Here is a 21,962-nt window from a genome sequence, read left to right as displayed (position 1 = left end):
TCCTCAGCAATGAAAGGGAAACAATGTGTTACTTGATCATAATGCCGGGACATTTTTAAGGACCTGCTGAGTTGGGCAAGTGTATTTTATACTGGCGACGGATATTGTAACGTGTGTATTGACTAAGCGTGAGGGGTCGGGAATGCCTCAGAAGCGTGTATGTGTGACCTTGTGCCCGATTCAATCTGTTCCGCTTTACCCGAAATCCACAATGCTGATGTTTCGACGTGTCGAGGCTGTCAAATCAATGAGCGCACATGATCCTGAAGCGGACATAGCAGACAGAGTCGCATAGAGCGAAATCCCATGCAGAAAACTAGGATGTGAGATGTTGGCTAATCTACACCTCGATTAGGCTGATAGAAATCCTCATTACGTTGAATATATATATATATATATATTTTAATTTGAGGGTAATTATTTCTATATAGGCAACACCAGGGGTATTCCAACACGAACCCTACGACAGCGTTTCCCAAACTCGCTCCTCGGGACCTTAACGGGTGCACGTTGTATAGTGTTTCGGGCAACAAACAAATTTGGGAAACTGCCTTACGAGTTCTGGAACCAGCTGGTTTTCTTTTCTACCTGATAATTAATTACACCCATTTGAAATCAGTCCCTAATTAGAGGGGAACAATGAAAGAATGCAGGGTAACTGGTTTCGAGGTCAAGAGTTGAGTTTGAGGGGCCTACAATTCCTCGTGTTGAACTTCTAACTTGAGTGGAAAGGGTGTGGGTTCGTGACCACACGAGCAGCCGCTCACCAATTTGACAGCTCTATTGCAGTTACACCTCTGACATCGTCAAAACACCGGCTATACGGGAGTCGGGTATTGCTGGTTAACACTTGATCTGATTGAATACCAGCTTTACATTTTGCACAGAGTACATTTCTGATACGATAACATGAAAACTGTCTGGTATTAGAATTTGAACTTTCAGCTCTATCAAATGTCACATTTGGAGATCTAGTTAATGAAGCCTATTGAACTTATTGGACAAAAATATATATATTTGACCAAGCTTATTATTAGAACAGAATGCATCAGCGATTCCTATTTCCTGCAACTTTCTGAAGAGGCTAAGGCAATGCCCCTGTCTGTGTGTGTGCAGTGCATGTACACTACATGACCAAAAGTATGTGGACAACTGCTTGTTGAAAATCTCATTCCAAAATCATGGGCATTAATATGGAGTTGGTCTCCCCTTTGCTGCTATAACAGCCTTCCCTCTTCTGGGAAGGATTTCCACTAGATGTTGGAACATTGCTGTGGGGACTTCCATTCAACCACGAGCATTAGCGAGGTCGGGCACTGATGTTGGCCGATTAGGCCTGGCTCGCAGTCGGCGTTCCAATTCATCCCAAAGGTGTTACATGGAGTTCAGGTCATGGCTCTGTGCAGGCCAGTCAAGATCTTCCACACCGATCTCAACAAACCATTTCTATATGGACCTCGCTTTGTGGACTGGGACATTGTGATGCTGACACAGGAAAGGGCCTTCCCAAACTGTTAGCACAACGTTGCAAGCACAGAATCGTCTAGAATGTCATTGTATGCTATAGAGTTAAGATTTCCCTTCACTGGAACAAAGGGGCCTACCCCGAACCATTATTCCTCCCCCACCAAACTTTACAGTTGGCACTATGCATTGGGGCAGGTAGCGTTCTCCTGGCATCCCTCAAACCCAGATCCGTCGATTGGACTGCCAGATGGTGAAGCGTGATTCATCACTCCAGAGAACATGTTTCCACTGCTCCAGAGTCCAATGGGGGCGAGCGTTACACCACTCCAGCTGACGCTTGGCATTGCACATGGTGATCTTAGGCTTGTGTGCAGCTGCTTGGCCATGGAAACCAATTTCATGAAGCTCCCGACGAACAGTTATGCTGTTTCTTCCAGAGGCAGTTTGGAACCCGGTAGTGAGTGTTGCAACCAAGGACAGACAATCGACACATTTCAGCACTCTACAGTCCCGTTCTGTGAGATTGTGGCATACCACTTTGCGGCTGAGCCGTTATTTCTCCTATACTTTTCCACTTCACAATTACAGCACTTACAGTTGACCGGGGCAGCCCTAGCAGGGCAGAAATTTGACAAACTGAATTGTTGGAAAGGTGGGATCTTATGACAGTGCCACATTGAAAGTCACTGAGCACTTCAGTAAGGTAATTCTACTGCCAATTTATGTCTGTAGAGATTGCATGGCTGTGTGCTTAATATTTATACACCGGTCAGCAATGAATGTGGATGAAATGGCTGAATCCACTAATTTGAAGGGGTGTCCACATGCACTATAGAAACAAAAGTACATCTGCCACTTTGTTATTATTAGCATTACTAACAGCTACACAATCTTCAGGTAGCTGGAAAGACTAGGGCTACATTCAATCAGATCTGTTTTAGCCAACATCCACATTGGGGTTGTTTTGATTGTGTCCGAGGTGGAACTTTGTTAGAGATGTCAAATCCACAAGTGGCTCCTGGCATTCTACTGTACCTAAAGCAGACATTGCCATTGGCTGCACGGAGTCAATCCCATGCAGCCTTGTTTACAAATTAAAATACTGGAATGTGAAATGTAATCTACACCACAATTTGGATATAAATCATTATTTTATTAATTTAATTTGAGTATAATTATTTCTATACAGCCTACAATTTCTCGTGCTGAACTCGTAACGCCAGTGGGGGGGGGGGGGGGCAAGTGTGGCTTGTGTCAATGACTACAAGAGCAGCTGCTCAACTATTTGATGCTCCAACTGCAGTTCAACTGACATTGCTGGTTAACGCTTGATTGGATTGAATCTACATGTAGGCCTTAGGTACAAATTAGCCTATGCCTACCTGGCAGAATCATGATTGGCATCAATCCAGCAGACATTTGTTTAGCAAATTCTAACACGTGCGTTACAGAAAAAACTGCTAGGTTTATATGCATTTGAATTACAAGGTATTAAACTACTCCAAGCTACAGTTCTTACATTTTTCCCCAGACCTAAATATGTGGTCTCCTGGTGCGGTTCAGAACATCAAATGTCTTTCTTTAAAAAAAAAAAAAAAACTAGCTGCTTTTTTGGTGGTATTGAAATCAACATTCTGGTATCGTGACTGTTCACATCATTATGCTTGTCCACTTTTAATGCAGACTGGGAATCTGCACTTTCATTTTATTTTGACAAGTATAGCCATTTTCTTCATATTTTAAAGGCATCTTATTTGGCAAATAAATAGATCAAAATAATAGAAGACTATTGAAACATTGACACACAGTGAATAAAAAAAGAAATTGAACAATGTAGAAAAGCATTTACCCAAGTAGTATAATCAGTGTTACCTTGATCTTTCCTTGCTAAATGGTCTCTAGGCAGCAATTGCCAATCTTCACCCCTATTGCACATAAATAACTTAAGGCAACATGGAGGACCAAGCCAGGCTTCCTATCTGGAACCCAACTGAGGCTGGTGGTTTAACAATGAACCTGGAAACAGTTGCCAGTATCTGGATGTTGCAACAACGCACAATGTTTTTCTCCAAGAGCACCTTGGTTAAAGGCAACATGTTACATATCGGAAAAAAGATCACACCTTCAGTCAAGTGAATAATGGCAAAAGCAGAGACCAGGCATGCCTTTGACACAGGGACAAATGATCAAACAATCTCCTCTGTATTCTAGTTTAAGCCCATCTTCAAATACGTTATTGCTAGTGCTAACCTTACGATTGTCTCAAAATGCAAATGTACCGGTATATCATGTTTGACATTTTTTTAAATGTCACAGCAAATACTGGTATCAAAATGGTTTCAGTGTCAAACAATGTCAAAGTTAAACCCTTAACATGAAGTAGTAGTCATCTGTTCCATTTTAAATTACGTGCTGTGAGGTTTCAACTTCTGCTTACTGTAGTTTGCTCTGGTCACCTTTTGCAGGATGGTTAAGTGTCCATCTCTTATGCAAGTGGACATCTGACAGACACCATTTACACCTGATATTAAAATGCATCGTGATGGTATTGTGTGATCTGATATATTTATTCATCAGTTCTGGGACGGGATTCAAGGCAAGCAAGCCACATTGGGGCGGCAGGTAGCCTAATGGTTAGAGCGTTGGGCCAGTAATCGAAAGGTCGAATCCCCATGCTGACAAGGTAAAAACCTGTCGTTCTGCCCTAGTCATACTCCAAAAGCTATTTTTAACTAAGTGTAAACTGTCAATAAGCATGAGTCTTCTTCCAGTCAACCTGAGGAGCCTTCTGATATTATGGCCCTGTGTGCATGCCATGAGCTTTTTCTTCAGTGGCAATCAGCCTGGGACTTAGAGTCCAAACAGTCTGGAGGGACGTCCTCTGGGATAGCAGTGACGTCTTCTGGGACTTGGAGTCCATTGTACTGGCCCACTGGGACGTTGTAATGGCGGTCATCCTCTGTGACCAGACACACACAGGGCCAGTCTTCCTTATGGTCATCAGGATAATAGGTGACAAACTCCTCGGTGTCTGTCATGTACAGCCTGTAAACCTGGATGGTGCACTGCAAGGCATATCCCAGCAGAAACATCTCCACCTGAAGGAACCAATGACATACGGAGTTGATGCTTTAAAACATAATTATTACACACTGTATTTAAAAACGGGGCATTAAGATTTAATGGGAGTGTTTACGTTGTTCAGTATCCACTTTGAAAATTAGCTTTAATCAGTAGAAACCTCCCAAAAAAAGTACTGTTGTATAATACATTCTTCCGAGACACCGCACTGTCATTGATGATAATAACCTTCAAACCAAAATTAAAAATGTTTTGCTCTGGCTTAAGACCTTCCCAAGAAGGTCTATGAACAATTCAGACAGACCCGGAGGCTTAGACTGGACAGCTGTTAAGTGGCAACAGAACAGATGGTGCTGTGCAACTGTATGCATGTTAGGCTTTCAGGGTTTGGTTTGTGGGAAAGCTGCACTCCCATTCTACTGTATCCTCCTGTTTGTGATTTACCACCATTTAATTGAACAGGGAACCATGAATGTGTATTCTATAGTCATACGGTCACAACTCTGGGGTGAAGTTTCCCCTAGGTAAAAGATCCAGGAAAATTCTAAATTGACTCAAAAATCAGCATCTAGGGAAAACTTCAGTGCTCACCTGCTCTAGACCCCCGCTGAAACCCACTCGACTCAGGTGGTTGGAGAGGAATGTGCGTGGGCAGTCGGAAGAGTCGCGTGCATAGAGCAGCCAGCAAAAGACGGGCACGTCCCCTCCCTCTTGCATGGTGGTATGGAACTCCGACGCCCGGACCAGCATGAGTAGCTTCAGGGCCTCCAGCAGCCCCAGTTCCTCCTCCCCTCCCTGGAACAAAAGCTCACACAACCGCTGTCTCTCCTCCATGCTGGAGCAGCCCACTACCGCCTGCCACTGGGCACAACACACAGACATGCCACATACTGTCAACATTACCATGGCTGGAAATAATACACAGCATGTATATTGAATTATTGCCCTTTTCTTGACTGCAATTCACACACGCACTTACTGTCATCATTAGTGTAAACCATATTGAATATTCAACTTTTGCAAATGCAATACATGACTTTCACGGTCAGTTTTCACCATAATACAAAAGGTGACAGTATGCATCATTTTCCCCTTAGTTGGCGATGCTAGGGTACAGCTACCAACCATTTAACGGCAGGAGTCTGAAGTGTAGAGTGTAATGAACAGAATTTTTCAAGAGCTGGAAGAGGAGGCTGTTAGATGCCAGCCTCTAACTTTTGGCAGAGGTCTCAAGTCTACTTCACACATATGTATTCAACTGTTTCCTGAAGACTGAGGGTCCATCTATCCTGTCTCCAATCAGATGGGTTCAATAAGACACAGCAATCCACAAGGAAGGGTACAGTTGTTGCAGTATACCAGAAACTATCCTGAAACTATCCTGAAACTGCCATTAAAACCCTCTTCTATATGGCCATAATTACAACCATAAGGATTGGGAATCAGCAACTTCTCCATTGACAGTCTAAGAAGGACATCAGTGTTTGATTGTTTAAACTAGAGAGCACAGTACATACAGTTGAAGTCGGAAGTTTACATACACCTTAGACAAATACATTTAAACTCAGTTTCACAATTCCTGACATTTAATCCTAGTAAAAATTCCCCGTCTTAAGTCATTTAGGATCTTCACTTTATTTTAAGAATGTGAAATGTCAGAATAATAGTAGAGAGAACGATTTACTTCAGCTTTTATTTATTTCAATACATTCCCAGTGCGTCAGAAGTTTACATATACTCAATTTGTATTTGGCAGCATTGCCTTTAAATTGTTTAACTTGGGTCAAACGTTTCAGGTATCCTTCCACAAGCCTCCCACAATAAGTTGGGTGAATTTTGGCCCATTCCTCCTGACAGAGCTGGTGTTACCGAGTCAGGTTTGTATGCCTCCTTGCTCACACACTTCTTCAGTTCTGCCCACAAATGTTCTATAGGATTGAGGTCAGGGCTTTGTGATGGCCAATCCAATACCTTGACTTTGTTGTCCTTTGGAAGTACGCTTGGAAGTACGCATTTGCGACCAAGCTTTAACTTCCTGACTGATGTCTTGCGATGTTGCTTCAATATATCCACATCATTTTCCATCCTAATGATGCCATCTATTTTGTGAAGTGCACCAGTCCCTCCTCCAGCAAAGCACCCCCACAACATGTTGCTTCACGGTTGGGATGGTGTTCTTCAGCTTGCAAGCCTCCCCCTTTTCCCTCCAAACATAACGATGGTCATTACGGCCAAACAGTTATATTTTTGTTTTATCAGACCAGAGGGCATTTCTCCAAAAAGTACAATCTTTGTCCCCATGTGCAGTTGCAAACCGTCTGGCTTTTTTTATGGCGGTTTTGGCGCAGTGGCTTCTTCGTTGCTGAGCGGCCTCTCAGGTTATGTCGATATAGGACTCGTTTTACTGTAGATATAGATACTTTTGTGCCTGATCATCTCTAGGAAACAGAACGTGTCTCCTCCCTGAGCTGTATGAAGGCTGCATGGTCCTATGGTCTTTATACTTGCGTACTATTGTTTGTACAGATGAACATGGTACCTTCAGGAGTTTGGAAATTCCTCCCAAGAATGAACCAGACTTTTGGAGGTCTACAATTTTTTTTCCTGAGGTCTTGGCTGATTTCTTGATTTTCCCATGATGTCAAGCAAAGAGGCACTGAGTTTGAAGGTAGGCCTTGAAACACATCCACAGGTACACCTTCAATTGACTCAAATTATGTCAATTAGCCTATCAGAAACTTCTAAAGCCATGACATCATTGTCTTAAATTTTCTAAGATGTTTAAATGCACAGTCAACTTAGTGTGTGTAAACTTCTGACCCACTGGAATTGTGATACAGTGAATTATAAGTGAAATAATCTGTCTGTAAACAATTGTTGGAAAAATTACTTGTGTCATACACGAAGTAGATGTCCTAACCGACTGCCAAAACTATAGTTTGTTAACAAGACATTTGTGGAGTGGTTGAAAAACTAGTTTTTTTTCTTCAACCTAAGTGTATGTAAACTTCCGACTTCAACTGTATGGCTGTGGAAGGAAGACATGGGCGGTACCCTGTTCTGGAGGAGTTCCATATAGCGTTTGAGCTGTTGGACGGCGTCTTCACTCCCATCCCCCTGTCTGCACTCCGAGGGGAACATCCACTGGCCAATCAGCCCCTCACGTGCCTCCAGCTCCTCCGCCCACTGTGGAGAAGCAACAGGGTCCTATTCATTATGCACCAAATGGAAGAAAACAGACAAACAGGGAGGGAAAAACCTGAACTTCTCTACCCCAAAAATGTACTAATTTTAGTTCTGTTGCAAAATGTTTTGCTACAGTGTGTACTAATGAATACAACCCAAGATGAATACAATAAAACTAAAGGCAAGCCACACTGACCATCAGATGATGTCCACTCAACTGTATACTTGGACTTCCACTGAATGTACAGACAGTATGAGGGCTAGTGACTTATATAAAAGTGTCACAGTGTAGTCAGCATTAGTTATGCAAGCATGGTGTACCGTGGAGATGTGTTCGACCTGCAGCCAGACAGGGGGCTGGGTGCTGGTGGAGAGCACCTGGAAAAGAGTGGCTCGGAGGGCACAGTAGTTATCGCCTCTCACCCGTCTCAGGCCCTCAAACCTCTGAGACAGCTTAGTGTAACCCTGGGACCAGATAGGAAGAGGGATCTAGGTGAATCGTGAACGATTTATAAGAATGTCCAAAATATTTATTTGAAAATATGAAGATCATAATAACTGGCTAATCAACTGACCTTTCTAATAAGGGTACTTTTGGTAGTGTTTCCCTTCCACTCACTCTCACTGTAGGACAGCATATCCAGCATCGGCTCCAGACTGCATCGGTCCTCAGCCTTCGGAACTGAGATATGGAGAAGTGAGAAGTTGCAAACTAGAATTGTTTCAAAAATATTTTGGGCTATACCATTTAAATGGCCAATCCACAGTTGAAACAATAAGAGGGCACACCACTTTTTTTTGGTAAAAAAGCTGACGGATGGGCCTGGAGAAATGTACGAAAAATAAATAGGAGCTGAGATGCAATAATTGTTCAACCGACATTTAGACAGCCAAGCTGTCTTCATCGGGGTATAATGACAAACACTGCGGGTTACTAGTTTATATAGTTTGGAAGGACACACAGGTATCTGTAATAAATGGCAGCTGTGGCATATATATATATAAATAAAACATGAATGGATAACATACGATCATAGATACAATTAGGCTACATAGGCCTACAAACATGATATACAATGGATAACACAATCACAAGAATGGCTTCAGATCAAACTCTACGTTGAGACCGGAGGGAGCGAGTGCTTTAAATTAAAGATCCAGGAGGCCACTCGTTTTAAACAAATTGTCAAGGTTACCTGGAGAAATGTAACCACAATCAAATTCATAGACAGCACTACGGATGCAAGGACTGATCATCAATGATATTATTTTAACTATGTTGAGGATATACCTTTTTTTTTTTTTTACATTTACAATGTTTACTAACATTGAAATAAAACAAGTTTATATTTCCTGGGTTCTGACGGGGTGTGATCGTACCATTATTCAAAATCTATGGGATCATATCCTCCATTTATATGTAAAACAATTGATCTGACAAATGCAGATTCTCCCTTTAAGGAGACACTTCTGGAAAACAATTCTGGAAAAAATGTAATGATCTGAAAGTGACTGACGTGTGCTTTCAAACAGTGCCCCCGGTCCTGCATGTTTGACTGGCCCTTGGGGGAGATCTTCAGCTCCTCGATACAGGTCTTCCTCCTCACTAAGTGGAAGATGTTAGTTAATGATAATGTAATTACTAATTAAATAAGAGAGACCCATTTTGGCTCTATTGTGTGACATTGACACAGATCTGAGGTCAGTTGTGAGGTAATACAAAGCAGGACTTTGACAAACCTAACTCCCAGATCCTCCACAGGTGGACGATATTCCTCCCTCACATCAGCTAAGGTGCTAGGCCCCTGGTGGGCCTCTTCTTTTGGGTCCTCCTCCCCTCCCATGGCCTCTGTTACAGCAGCATTCTTCTTTCTCCTTTTCCTTTTCATCCTTCTGTTCCTGGCAGTTCTTCCTCTAAGAGGTCTTCCAAAGATGGGACTTCAGTCAATCCACATTGGATATCTCCTTTATCGTCCTCATACGAGTTCTGATTGGAGAGAAAAGAGTGGATAAAGCCATTTTATGAAGTGCACGTTTTTGCACCTCACGTTATACAGGCAGGGATCCCACCGTAAACTTCATTATAAGATATTTTTCATGAAAATAACCTCTTCTGTCATGGTCTTATGTTGTTACACCACATTCCTCTTGTACAGTCTGACCTCAAGCAAGCCATAATGTAAGTAGTCTTCTAATGTTCAGCTCCAGAAAACACACAATTTCTCAAGAGGTAGATTAAAGTATGTTCACAGGAGCAAACATTATGGAACATAGATCAAATTACAATCATGATAATGGTGAGAAGCCAAAGACAGAGATTTCAAAAGGCTTTTCCTGGAGAACAGTAATGTGAGATTGTAAACATGCTCTATGCTGCATTGCTATACCTCAAGAGTCCACTCTGACAGAATAAATCATTCCTTTCGCTCAAACTCAGTTCACTATTAAAAGTCACGGCATTGATGGCCATGATTACACATTTATACACGGTCATATAGGAAACCTCAGTTGGAGGACTATATATTTTTTGCTTCACTTTTAAGAAATGTAGGACAGTGTCCTTTTCACATTACATCTCATCTCTAAATTGAAATTAGTGATTTTTTTCAACACCTCAGATATTACTTTTACGGTCTTTGGATGCCCCCTAATGGTGGCAAATGAGACAACAACAAAAACAGCTTTGTTGTAGTAAACTGTACTTGTTAGTAATTGACAAAGACTATTATATTAACAAGATACTCAATTGACCGCTCTAACAATGGAAATACATGTCCTCGGCGATGTAAGGCGGCGAGATCAGGTGGGACCATTCTAGCCAATGTGAAAGCAGATGCGTGTTTGAACAACAGGCCATAGGGATAGAGGGCTCATCTTTGCATCTGTACCATTATAGTGCCTGACAGCATGGGCAGGCGCTATACATTTTAAAGTAGTCAATTTTCCTTCTTCATTGGCCGATTGCTCCTAACTCATAGGCATCCCCACCCTGTTGACTACTTTAAAATGGTGGAAGCAGTCAATGGCAATGTCCATGTTAAAACAGGTTATACCCATGACTAGTCCTCTCTTTGACAACATGCACAACTCCGATATAAATGAGATGTTTTCAAGGTTGCCAAAATGCCACGTGCGTCCACTTTATAAATCAGTGCATTTGTAACAACCTAAACATTACCAAATTTATTTTCGATCAAATAAGCCTCACAGTAGCAATTACATTTTCTGTTGACAAAATTCGACACTCATTGACGTCATACAACAATGCGTCGCCTCTTCCTTTCCGGTACTGAGCTGTATGGCAGAGACACAGTAGGCACGTCTCTCCCCACGAATGCGCACCGACTCCCGCCAATTCGCGCAGTCATTGATTCAATAACCACGTTTCGATCTACCAGTTTATGCGAGTAAAGTCATACCGTATATAAAAAATACAATTTACAAAAGCTGTGATGGAAACGGGACGTTTCAGTACAATTGTATAAATGCAGACAGAATTTGTTCGATATGGTGGGCTCTCAGTGTTGGTTAAATTCATTATGTGAGAAATGGCAGTGGAAACGCCTTTTGGAGCAAATATTGATCATATCAAATTAAAAGTGGACACAGATTGTCCCCCCACTACGACTCGGGAAACCATACAGTTTATTAGGCTACAGATGAAAAAAGTGATTAACTTCACAGGGTGGCGAAAGTGCACAGTGATGAGTTTGATGTTCCTTTCCAATAACTATCGAGGGTTTTATTCTGGTGACATAATCGATGTTTAGCTGCCATTTGACAAATATTATCCTTTACCCATAATCTCATAATGTTGACTAGCCTACCCGCATTGTATCTCCGAATTGTTGTCTATAGTGTACATGCCAAGACCACAGTAGGCACATTTGCTTTTTAACGCAACAGTTTGTGTGACAAAACCATCACGCACTGATTTTTATTCTCAACAAACACCACTGATTGGAAAACGTGAACATTTTCTTTACGCAGATTTTATAATATTCACATCAAAATCTGTCACCAATTGGATGGAGACCAACTATTGTGTCAATTGTGAGCCCTTTGATAATGTTTATACATTCCCAGTTAAATATATAGGCCTACTCAGTATTAAAGTTACCGTTAATACACGCATTTCCCCAGTCATTTTAGAATGTTAGTGTTACGGCAGGTAGCCTATTTTAGAATGCACTGGGTGAGGAAGCAGGTGATACAAGGTGTAGGTGTCCCGGTAAGAGGACACGGATAGGAGAGACTTGAGGATCTGGTTTAGCTCCCATTTGTTCTCCCCAAAACAATTCCATGTGTGTGCGTTTAAAAAAAAAGAAAAATCTGAAAAAACATTTGCATCAGCAAACTTCATATTGTATATCATAGGCATAATACCAATATTCCTTGTCATTCATATATCAACAATCTCAGAGCCAGTAGCCAAACTACAATTATAATCAAACCCACTATTTCTATTACATAATTCTTTACCCATAATTCCCAAATGCATTTTTTTTAAATAGATTAATCATAAATGTAAAATTCGATCATTTCGATACATATCCAACATTACTATCCATACATTCTAACGCAAATCACAACAGTGTGTCTTTAAATGCACACTGAATGACACCAATTAAAAGTAAAATGTAATGTGAGTTTTAAGAGCATGGATAATCTGTAACTGTCTTTTAGTTCAAAGGTACTCAGGTACTTAACGGTGTATTTACATACACTAGCGTTGCTCTCGATTGTACTGGGTTGAACAAAAACAGTCCAATTGGCACACGTGTTTTTCTGATGCTGATTAGAAACACGGGATTTCAGTCTTGGACGTGTGTTTCCTGACCGATTCTGCGTTTGGTTAATGAAGTTTGTCCCCCATGAGACACTTTCACTTCTTCAAAATCACAGGAATTCGTAGTTTATGCTGAGGATATTTAAGGTGTGTGGTGGAGTATTTATCAAGTTTTAAAAAATGCACAACGTGTTGTCTTATGTAAACAAAGTCGGAGCTGCTGGGCAGGTCTGTCTCGCGGTCTATGCTATTGGATAGAGAGCAATCAGCGCAGTTGTTCACCCCATGTAAGTGGGCATATGGACATCAAATCAAAACCCAACCTTCATTTACCTGTGGTGACGCACGGATGTTCCAAACTACATTTTAGGCGAGACTGACTTCACCAAAATGATCCTATTTACACTTTGTAGTCTGGTTTTTACAAAAGCAGCATTTTTAAACAAACACAATTGAAAGCAATGCTAGTTTATGTAAATACACCCGCGTTGATAAAAGCAGCTAGGTAACGGGTTGGAGGTGCGCTCAGAGGTGCCCACAATTAAAGGGACAGTTCCCTAAAAAGTATAAGAAAATGAGCCTTTCCTACAGTTTGTTTACAGTAATTTCTGTTTGTATATTAATAATGTAATATATAATAATTTCATTGAATATATTACATACATGTTCTCTTCTCATTCTCATAGTGGAAACGTACATTGTTTGGAGAGCTCAAACTGTAACACTTGTGATAAAGCTTTGGTTTATTCAATTATTTTTTACCAGTTCTGTCCATTTCCAGTTTGAAAAATGTTAAATTAATGTATGTAAAATGACTAATACATACATTAACAGAAATGTAGGTAACCAAATTACTGGGATTAACAGTACATTTACAGTTTAATCGGAAAGTATTTCAGGCCCCTCAACTTTTTTACAGCGTTATTCTAAGATGGATGAAATTGTTATTTTCCATCAATCTACACGCAATACCCCATAAATGACAAAGCAAAAACAAGTTTCGAAATGTTTGCAAATGTATAAAAAAAGGAAGAAATAACTCATTTACATAAGTATTCAGACCCTTTACTCAGTACTTTGTTGCAGCCCCTTTGGCAGCGATTACAGCTTGGGTATGATCGGGTTAGTGTTCCCTCAAGGCCATATCTCCATGTCACAGCGTTGTTTACGGAAAACAAGAGGCCATCACCTGTGCTAATTAGTTATCAGCATGTTCCGAGCACCTGTATGGAAGCATAACTCGGGAATTGTAGTTTCGTCAGCTGGAGGCACCCATAGCTGTATAAATCTGTGCAAAACTGCAACAGTAAGTATCTTTTATTTGAAGGATTGTTTCTCGCTGATCAAAGAAAGTGCCATATGTTTCAAAAGCCATAACAAGCGATGATTCGTCGGGATTGTAGCTCACATAAGGCAGTCGTGGGCAAGCCAATGGTTGAGAACTGTAGGGAGAAGGAAGAATCCAGCATAGTTTGAGGGCCAGGTTAGCCCAATATTGGACTAAAGAAGGGTAACGTTACTCCTTAGTTCAATGACCTTACATGTTCTGTTTAATAAAGGGCGAATTGGCTCTGGAAGCCAAAGTAGCCAAATACTCTAAACATGAATCGGTTTTCAATTGCGGTACAATTCTACCAGGGCCAGGCCGCTCATTAGGGCGTCATTTTCTGAGTTAAACTGACCAAGATGTACCTCCAACAACACATAAAACGACACATAATTCTTCCCAAAAACAATGACAATTTCTCCCCACCAGTGGTATTTTGCCTTTTTAGGTGGGCGCTGATACCGCCCTGGGATAAGCAGTGCTCACTTTATGCAAGGACACCAAATAATGATCTTGTCAATTCCCAGCGTGGCTCACCATGGTGCTGTTGGAGAGATCATCTCTGCAGCGCTCCACCAATATTCCGCCAAAAAACAAATCTAACATAAATCATGTAGCAGATATCATATGGTAGAAAGAGTATGTGCCCTTTTCTGTAGCCTACAGGCTGGAGATAAAATGGATGACAATGTAATGAGAAGTAAACTTATTACATTCGGTTTCTACTGTCAAATAGCCTAACCTAAATGTTGCCCAAACAACAACAAAAATGTGGTGATATGTTAACAAACATCCTAAAATCAGGACAGGTCAAAGTAAAATGGACAAATCAGGCTACTCACAACTGATGTCCAGGACTTTCATCCCGTGAGCTAAATTGTCATAAGTGGTTTCATGCTTGTATCTGTCAATTTTTTACAAGCTGATCATATCTAAAAGTATACCTTTGCATTTCCTGCTTTGGCAAAAAAAATAGGCAAAGGATAACTCCTCTTGATAAAGTTGGGTAGCTGATTCAGAGAATTTAGCAGGCGCTATCAACAAAGATCAGTGGGAAAAAGGTGTCGGACTAACATTACTTCCTGCACACGGTTGCCCGGAGTGACTTGACAATGGGCCAAACAAGCTGTAGCTAGCTACAAACCAAACGGAAAAGACATGCTACCGTGAAGCGTTCATCCATACACACACATACATGCATACATACATACATACATACATACATACATACATACATACATACATACATACATACGAGTAAGAGTCTGGCAACATTCATATATTATGTTTCTAATTTAGTCAGAAAGTCATCTTCATTGCAAGATAAAGCATACTGTTAGCTAGATAGCGAACGTTAGCTTGCCAGCTAACATTACGTGTATGATCTGTGTAGTAATATTATTCATATCTTAGAAAGCCATATCTGCATTGCTAGTTACAGCCTAACGTTAGCTAGCTAACATCGAACCTAGTTGGTTAGCTTTAGCTAACAACGAACCTAGTTGGTTAGCTTTAGCTAACAACGAACCTAGTTGGTTAGCTTTAGCTAACAACGAACCTAGTTGGTTAGCTTTAGCTAACGTTACATGTAGATTCATACTCCAGCATTTCATGGATGATGGCTAGCTACTTACTGTATGCCAATTATTTTGTACTGTAGCTATGGGTGGGATTATGGTTAATTGTTTAGCTAGCTAGCTACCTGTCTAGACAAAAGACTCCACTTCACAAGAGAAGGATTACATGACCCAGAAAGTTAGCCAGGTGTGTCTGGGGTTTATTATTAATCCAAGATGGCGTAGCAGTCAGACGTCTTTGTCCTGTCGTGTTCCTTGTATATATCGTTTGACATATTTTTCGTCGCATATCCTTTAAAATATTTTGCTAAACCTCATCATCTAAATAGTCCCCTGCAACCCGCCTCACCCAATGTGGCGTGGAGCTGCTTTTTTCCCCTAAAGTATTTATATTTACTTCGGATCTGGAATCCCTCAACTGAAGCTAGCCAGCTAACTACCAGATATCAGTCAGCAATCCATTGCCAGCGGTCATCAGCTAACCTTCAGCTTGGAAAGCTGAAGTTCCAGTTCGAGCAACGTGACTAACCAGAGCATAACGGACCTGTTATTTTTATCCCTGGATTCCTACCACAAACAACATTTTCATCTGGATCTTCACAACTAGCTAACCGCAATCCCGGATGACTACTCCTGGCTAGCGTTTCCATCCCAGAGCAAGCACCAATTTAGCTTGAAGTTAGCCCGGCCAGGGCTCCTGTGCTACCACCGAAGCATACTCCTGGGCTACAATATCGGCCTGCTAGCTACCTAGAGCTACTTGGCCCCCTACTAATTCCACGACTGGTCTATCGACGTCACCGCACGATGAGGCAAAAACAGACTTACCCCCATCGCTGTAGAATGTTTCACTGTAGAGCCTCTAGCCCTGCTCAATATGCCTTAACCAACCATGTTGTTCCACCTCCTACATATGCGATGACATCACCTGGTTTAAACATCTGTAGAGACTATATCTCTCTCTTCATTACTCAATGCCTAGGTTTACCTCCAATGTACTCACATCCTACCTCACCTTTGTCTGTACACTATGCCTTGAATCTATGCTATCGTGCCCAGAAACCTGCTCCTTTTACTCTGTTCTGAACGTGCTAGACGGCCAGTTCGTATAGTCTTTAGCCGTACCCTTATCCTACTTCTCCTCTGGTGATGTGGAGGTTTATCCAGGTCCTGCAGTGCCTAGCTCCACTCCCACCCCCCAGGTGCTCTCATTTGTTGACTTCTTTAAACGTAAAAGCCTTGGGTTCATGCATGTTAACATTAGAAGCCTACTCCCTAAGTTTGTTTTAGTCACTGCTTTAGCACACTCTGCCAACCCAGATGTCTTAGCCGTGTCTGAATCCTGGCTTAGGAAAACCACCAAAAACCCTGAAATTTCCATTGCTAACTATAACGTTTTCCGCCAAGAATAGAACTGCCAAAGGGGGCGGTGTTGCAATCTACTGCAAAGATAGAAAGTAATACAGAACTCTGCAGGCTAAGTCTGTACCCAAACAATTTGAGCTTCTACTTCTAAAAATTCACCTTTTCACTGTTGCCGCTTGTTATAGACCTCCCTCTGCCCCCAGCTGTGCCCTCGATACTATATGTGAACTGATTGCCCCCCCCCCCATCTATCTTCTGAGCTCGTGCTACTAGGTGACCTAAACTGGGACATGCTTAACACCCCGGCCATCCTACAAACTAAGCTTGATGCCCTCAATCTCACACAAATTATCAATTAACCTACCAGGTACAACCCCAAATCAGTAAACACGGGCACCCTCATAGATGTCATCCTAAATAAATCGCCCTCCAAATACACCTCTGCTGTTTTCAATCAAGATCTCAGCGATTCACTGCCTCATTGCCTGCATCCGTAATGGGTCTGCGACCAAACGACCACCCCTCATCACTGTCAAACACTCCCTGAAACACTTCTGCGAGCAGGCCTTCCTAAACGACCTGGCCGGGGTATCCTGGAATGACATTGACCTCATCCCGTCAGTAGATGATGCCTGGCTATTCTTTAAAAGTGCCTTCCTCACCATCTTAAATAAGCATGCCCCTCTAAAAAAATGTAGAACTAGGAATAGATATAGTCCTTGGTTCACGCCAGACCTGTCTGCCCTTGACCAGCACAAAAACATCCTGTGGCGTTCTGCATTGGCATCGAATAGCCCCCGTGATATGCAACTTTTCAGGGAAGTTAGGAACAAATATACACAGGCAGTTAGAAAAGCTAAGGCAAGCTTTTTTCAAACAGAACTTTGCATCCTGTAGTACTAACTCAAAAAAGTTCTGGGACACTGTAAAGTCCATGGAGAATAAGAGCACCTCCTCCCAGCTGCCCACTGCTCAATTCCACTATAATTGAGAATTTCAATAAGCATTTCTCTACGGCTGGCCATGCTTTCCACATGGCTACCCCTACCCCGGTCAACTGCCCGGCACCCTCCACAGCAACCCGCCAAAGCCCCCACTATTTCTCCTTTACCCAAATCCAGATAGGCGATGTTCTGAAAGAGCTGCAAAATCACTGGTCACCATTGCAGCACCCACTCGTAGCACGCGCTCCAGCAGGTATATCTCACTGGTCACCCCCAAAGCCAATTCCTCCTTTGGTCATCTTTCCTTCCAGTTCTCTGCTGCCCATGACTGGAACGAATTGCAAAAATCTCTGAAGCTGGAGACTCACATCTCCCTCACTAGCTTTAAGCACCAGCTGTCAGAGCAGTTTACAGATCACTGCACCTGTACTTAGCCTATCTACCTACCTCATCCCCATACTGGTATATATTTATTTAGCTCCTTTGCACCCCAGTACCTCTACCTGCACATTCATCTTCTACCGATCTACCATTCCAGTGTTTTAATTGCTATATTGTAATTACTTCACCACCATGGCCTATTTATTTCCTTAACTTACCTCATTTGCACTCACTGTATATATACTTTTTTTCTACTGTATTATTGACTGTATGTTTTGTTGTGACGTCTTTTTACGCATTTCCGTTGAAGAATAACCGTAAAGGACCATATTTAGCAAGTGGTCACATGGTGTCTCCCGCAGCAAATCTTGCATAAAATACTAAGGTAGCAATTTTTCCAATCGCTTCTTATGAGAAACCAATTGACTCGACGGATATATTATCGAATATATATGTTAAAAACACCTTGAGGATTGATCCTAAACATTTACATTACATTTAAGTCATTTAGCAGACGCTCTTATCCAGAGCGACTTACAAACAATGTTTGTCATGTTTCTGTCGATATTATGGAGCTAATTTTGAAAAAAGTTTGGCGTTGTAGTGGTAGCATTTTCCGGTCGATTTCTCAGCCAAGCATGATGAACAAACGGGAGCTATTTCGCCTAAAAAATAATATTTTTGGAAAAAAGGAACATTTGCTATCTAACTGGGAGTCTTCCTGAGTGAAAACATCTGAAGTTCTTCAAAGGTAAATTATTTAATTTGGTTGCTTTTCTTATTTTCGTGAAAATGTTGCCTGCTGCCAGCAGAGCCTAGCATAGCATTATGCCATGATAAACTTACACAAATGCTTGTCTAGCGTTGGCTGTAACGCATATTTTGAAAATCTGAGATGACAGTGTGATTAACAAAAGGCTAAGCTTGTGTTTGAATATATTTCATTTGCGATTTTCAAGAATAGGAAAAGTTTCTAGGGGTATTTATGTCCGCTGCGTTATGCTAATTCGTTTGAGGCTATGATTACGCTCCCGGATCCGGGATTGCTAGTCGCAAGAAGTTAAATAAAGGTGAAATAAAAATAAATATTAAAAATTACAGCCATCTTTTGTATTTCATGAACATGTATACATGTCTAGACAATAGTGACCCATCCACTTAGCTAGATATGGCTGGGATGGTGGTTATAGCAATTCAATTTCACATGACCCATCAATTTAGACAAGTGTCTATGTAAGCATTATCTAATAATTCTACAATATTTTTATCTGGACACTTTCAATGTCAGATCATCTAGGCCAAGGACTAGATAGTGTATTTTTACATGGAGTTCTCCCTTATTGTAGGCTACTACTTTCACCACTTTTAGTATTTGGTTGTTTACCTTAAAGAGATGGGTGGGGCTAAGGCTTAAGAGGGTGTGAATTATGCTGAATAGGTGTAGGCAAACAAGAGCTCTCCAGTAGCTTTACCAAAATATTCCAAAGTTACAAGTTTATCAACTTTCAAAGCAGAATTATTTTCCCATCTGCAGTGTATGATATACCATTTTGTAGCTCTGAGTCCAATGTAAAAAAATTAAATAAAAAAACATTTTAAAACACCAATACAAATTTTGCTACATAAAATCGAATCGAGGCGTTGGGTCAAATGGTAGGCCTACCAGAGATTGGCATAACTAAAATTCAATTTCAGGCGACACTGTAGGCTATACCTCAGTAAGCACAGACCGATGCTGGCACCTTTTAGACGTTTTTTTGTTGTTCTGTCTGTGAGTCTTTTTTGGTGCAATCCGGACCGGCCTTGATTTCCACGGACGTTGGTTTTTGGTCTGAACCAATCATAGACGTCTATGTTTGGTTCAGATTTTGTCCTGTCTAGACCAGCCTCGATTTTCCTTAAACGTAGACGTCTATAAATTACATATTTTCAACTTTCACTCAGAACCCAAAATCAACCTAACTTCAACATATGGAAAAATAGGTATTTTAGGACTCCTTACTGGGACTATTCTAGTAAGGGCAACAATGTGTCTCCCCTAGGGCGGCAGAATGGCCAGGACCGGCCCTGGGTTCTACATTGACAGTCGCCAGGTGTACAGTGTTTTTCCTCCGACACATTGGTGCGGTTGGCTTCCGAGTTAAGTGGGCATTGTGTCAAGAAGCAGTGCAGCTTGGTTGGGTTGTGTATCGGGGGATGCACAGCTCTCGACCGTCGCCTCTCCCGGGTCCGTACAGGAGTTGCAGCGATGACAAGACTAACTACCAATTGGATACCACGAAATTGGGGAGAAAAAGGTAAGCAAAAATAAATAATAATTAATAGCCATTGATACAATGCAATTGTGTTGGTTGTCAGTAAACTTATGCCTGCCCATACCGTAACCGCCCCATGTGGAAACCTGTTCACAACATTGACATCAGCAAACTGCTCAACCATACAACGCCATCTACCCGGTACAGTTGAAACCCGGGATTCATCAATGAAGCGCACACATCTCCAGAGTGCCAGTGAGCATATGTCCACTTAAGTCAGTTACCACGCCAAACTGCAGTCAGGTCAAGACCCTGGTGAGGATGACAAGCACGCAAATGAGCTTCCCTTTTAACAGTTTGTGCAGAAATTATTTGATGTTGTCTAAACCCACAGTTTCATCAGCTGTCCAGGTGGCTGGTCTCAGAGATCCCCCAGGGGAAGAAGACAGATGTGGAGGTCCTGAGCTGGTGTGGTCACCAGTCCAGTCATATGACAAAATAATGTCACAAGTACAACACACACACACACACGGACTGTACACTCTTAGCACAGTTGCAGCCGACAGCATTTTCAGTGGACACAAGTTTGTGACGTCTGTCTTGTTTACACCATTAGCACAGGTAGTCAGTCCACTGTCTACCGTCTGTTTTCCGGAAACAAGCGCTATAACATCGACTTATGGCCGTGTGGCAACACTAACCGTATAAAAGAAGTATCAATTTCACTTTTTGTTAATGATTTTTCGCGGATATAAAGTCCTTATGACTCCAAACCCGTGTTAATGTTCAGATCGACCGTTGGAGGCTCTCGTTAACAAAACACCGCCCTAGAGAAGACTGCTTCGTCCAATGACGTGTAATTGAACTGAGAGTCTTGATCAAGTGCTAGGTTAGCCTGTTCCCTTCCTTGTAACAAGTTAGCAGTTAAACTAGCATGCTAATGTAACAGTTTGTTACAAAAGCACCATGCCCTTCAAGACAAAACAGTTGCAGGCGCAACAGTTCAGAGTTCTAAATCTCTGACAGCTCAGGTTTCAGATTGTACTCCTAGCAGTCAAGACACAGTTGCCGCATATAGTAAGTATATATATATATATATATATCCATGCTTGACGTACACTCGAGACGTGTCTACTTACGTTTAACGCTTCCAAAACATATTTTACACAGGTGTCCCACTTGCAAAAATGCTATATAGCCACCAGTTGATAAACGTTGTGTGCATGTGTCTGATCAACGTTTCCTCAGCGACACAAAATAAAGTACTTCCGGTTCATGTAATTGAAGAAATTGTCAAAATAAAAGTCCCCCACGTAACAGTAGAAAAGTGTCAATAACCTGTATATATTCATGATGTAATAAAAATAATTGACTCAACATTAACAGTGATCCATTGTTGTTCATATTTAAGTTACATTTGCATTACATTTGGGTTTTTAAAACATGTTGCCTGTTTTGTATTTTATTTTGACATTAATACGTGTCACATATCAGTTTGCAAACATTGTAAAAAATAATAATATATATATAATTGACTTAATAAAGCCGCATACAAACATGGTCTCTTTTTTGTTTTCTTGAGTAAGGCAG

General features: G+C 41.4%; 1 protein-coding gene across 2 annotated transcripts; it reads right to left on the bottom strand.

Moving 5' to 3' along the window:
• Window positions 1-2,605: 2,605 nt before the first annotated feature.
• LOC115105177 (ubiquitin thioesterase otulin) lies at window positions 2,606-21,629 on the bottom strand. 2 transcript variants are annotated; one of them, XM_029626868.2, is made up of 8 exons: window positions 21,512-21,629; window positions 9,475-9,721; window positions 9,252-9,340; window positions 8,310-8,416; window positions 8,056-8,199; window positions 7,603-7,734; window positions 5,140-5,409; window positions 2,606-4,565 (listed from the first exon to the last, which is right to left on the bottom strand). In XM_029626868.2, the coding sequence occupies exons 2-8, from the start codon at window positions 9,621-9,623 to the stop codon at window positions 4,296-4,298; spliced, it is 1,161 nt and encodes a 386-aa protein (XP_029482728.1). In that variant the 5' UTR covers window positions 9,624-9,721; window positions 21,512-21,629; the 3' UTR covers window positions 2,606-4,295. The 2 variants fall into 2 exon arrangements, with proteins under 2 accessions (XP_029482728.1, XP_029482729.1); XM_029626869.2 differs by having other exon boundaries at window positions 5,140-5,403.
• Window positions 21,630-21,962: the final 333 nt, after the last annotated feature.

This window comes from Oncorhynchus nerka, linkage group LG22 (assembly GCF_034236695.1).
Source record: "Oncorhynchus nerka isolate Pitt River linkage group LG22, Oner_Uvic_2.0, whole genome shotgun sequence".
Classification (NCBI taxonomy): Eukaryota; Metazoa; Chordata; class Actinopteri; order Salmoniformes; family Salmonidae; genus Oncorhynchus; species Oncorhynchus nerka.
The sequence above is the reverse complement of the archived record's forward strand: the minus strand, read 5'-3'. Positions and strand labels throughout refer to the sequence as shown.

What these genes read in the sequence shown, in the direction of transcription:
- LOC115105177 (XM_029626868.2), bottom strand. Translation starts at nt 9,623, where the DNA reads ATGAAAAGGAAAAGGAGAAAGAAGAATGCTGCTGTAACAGAGGCCATG. An exon ending in AAAGTACCCTTATTAGAAAG is followed by an intron (nt 8,200 to 8,309) that starts GTCAGTTGATTA and finishes ATCTGGTCCCAG; the next exon opens with GGTTACACTAAGCTGTCTCA. An exon ending in TCAGCGGGGGTCTAGAGCAG is followed by an intron (nt 4,566 to 5,139) that starts GTGAGCACTGAA and finishes TGGTTCCTTCAG; the next exon opens with GTGGAGATGTTTCTGCTGGG.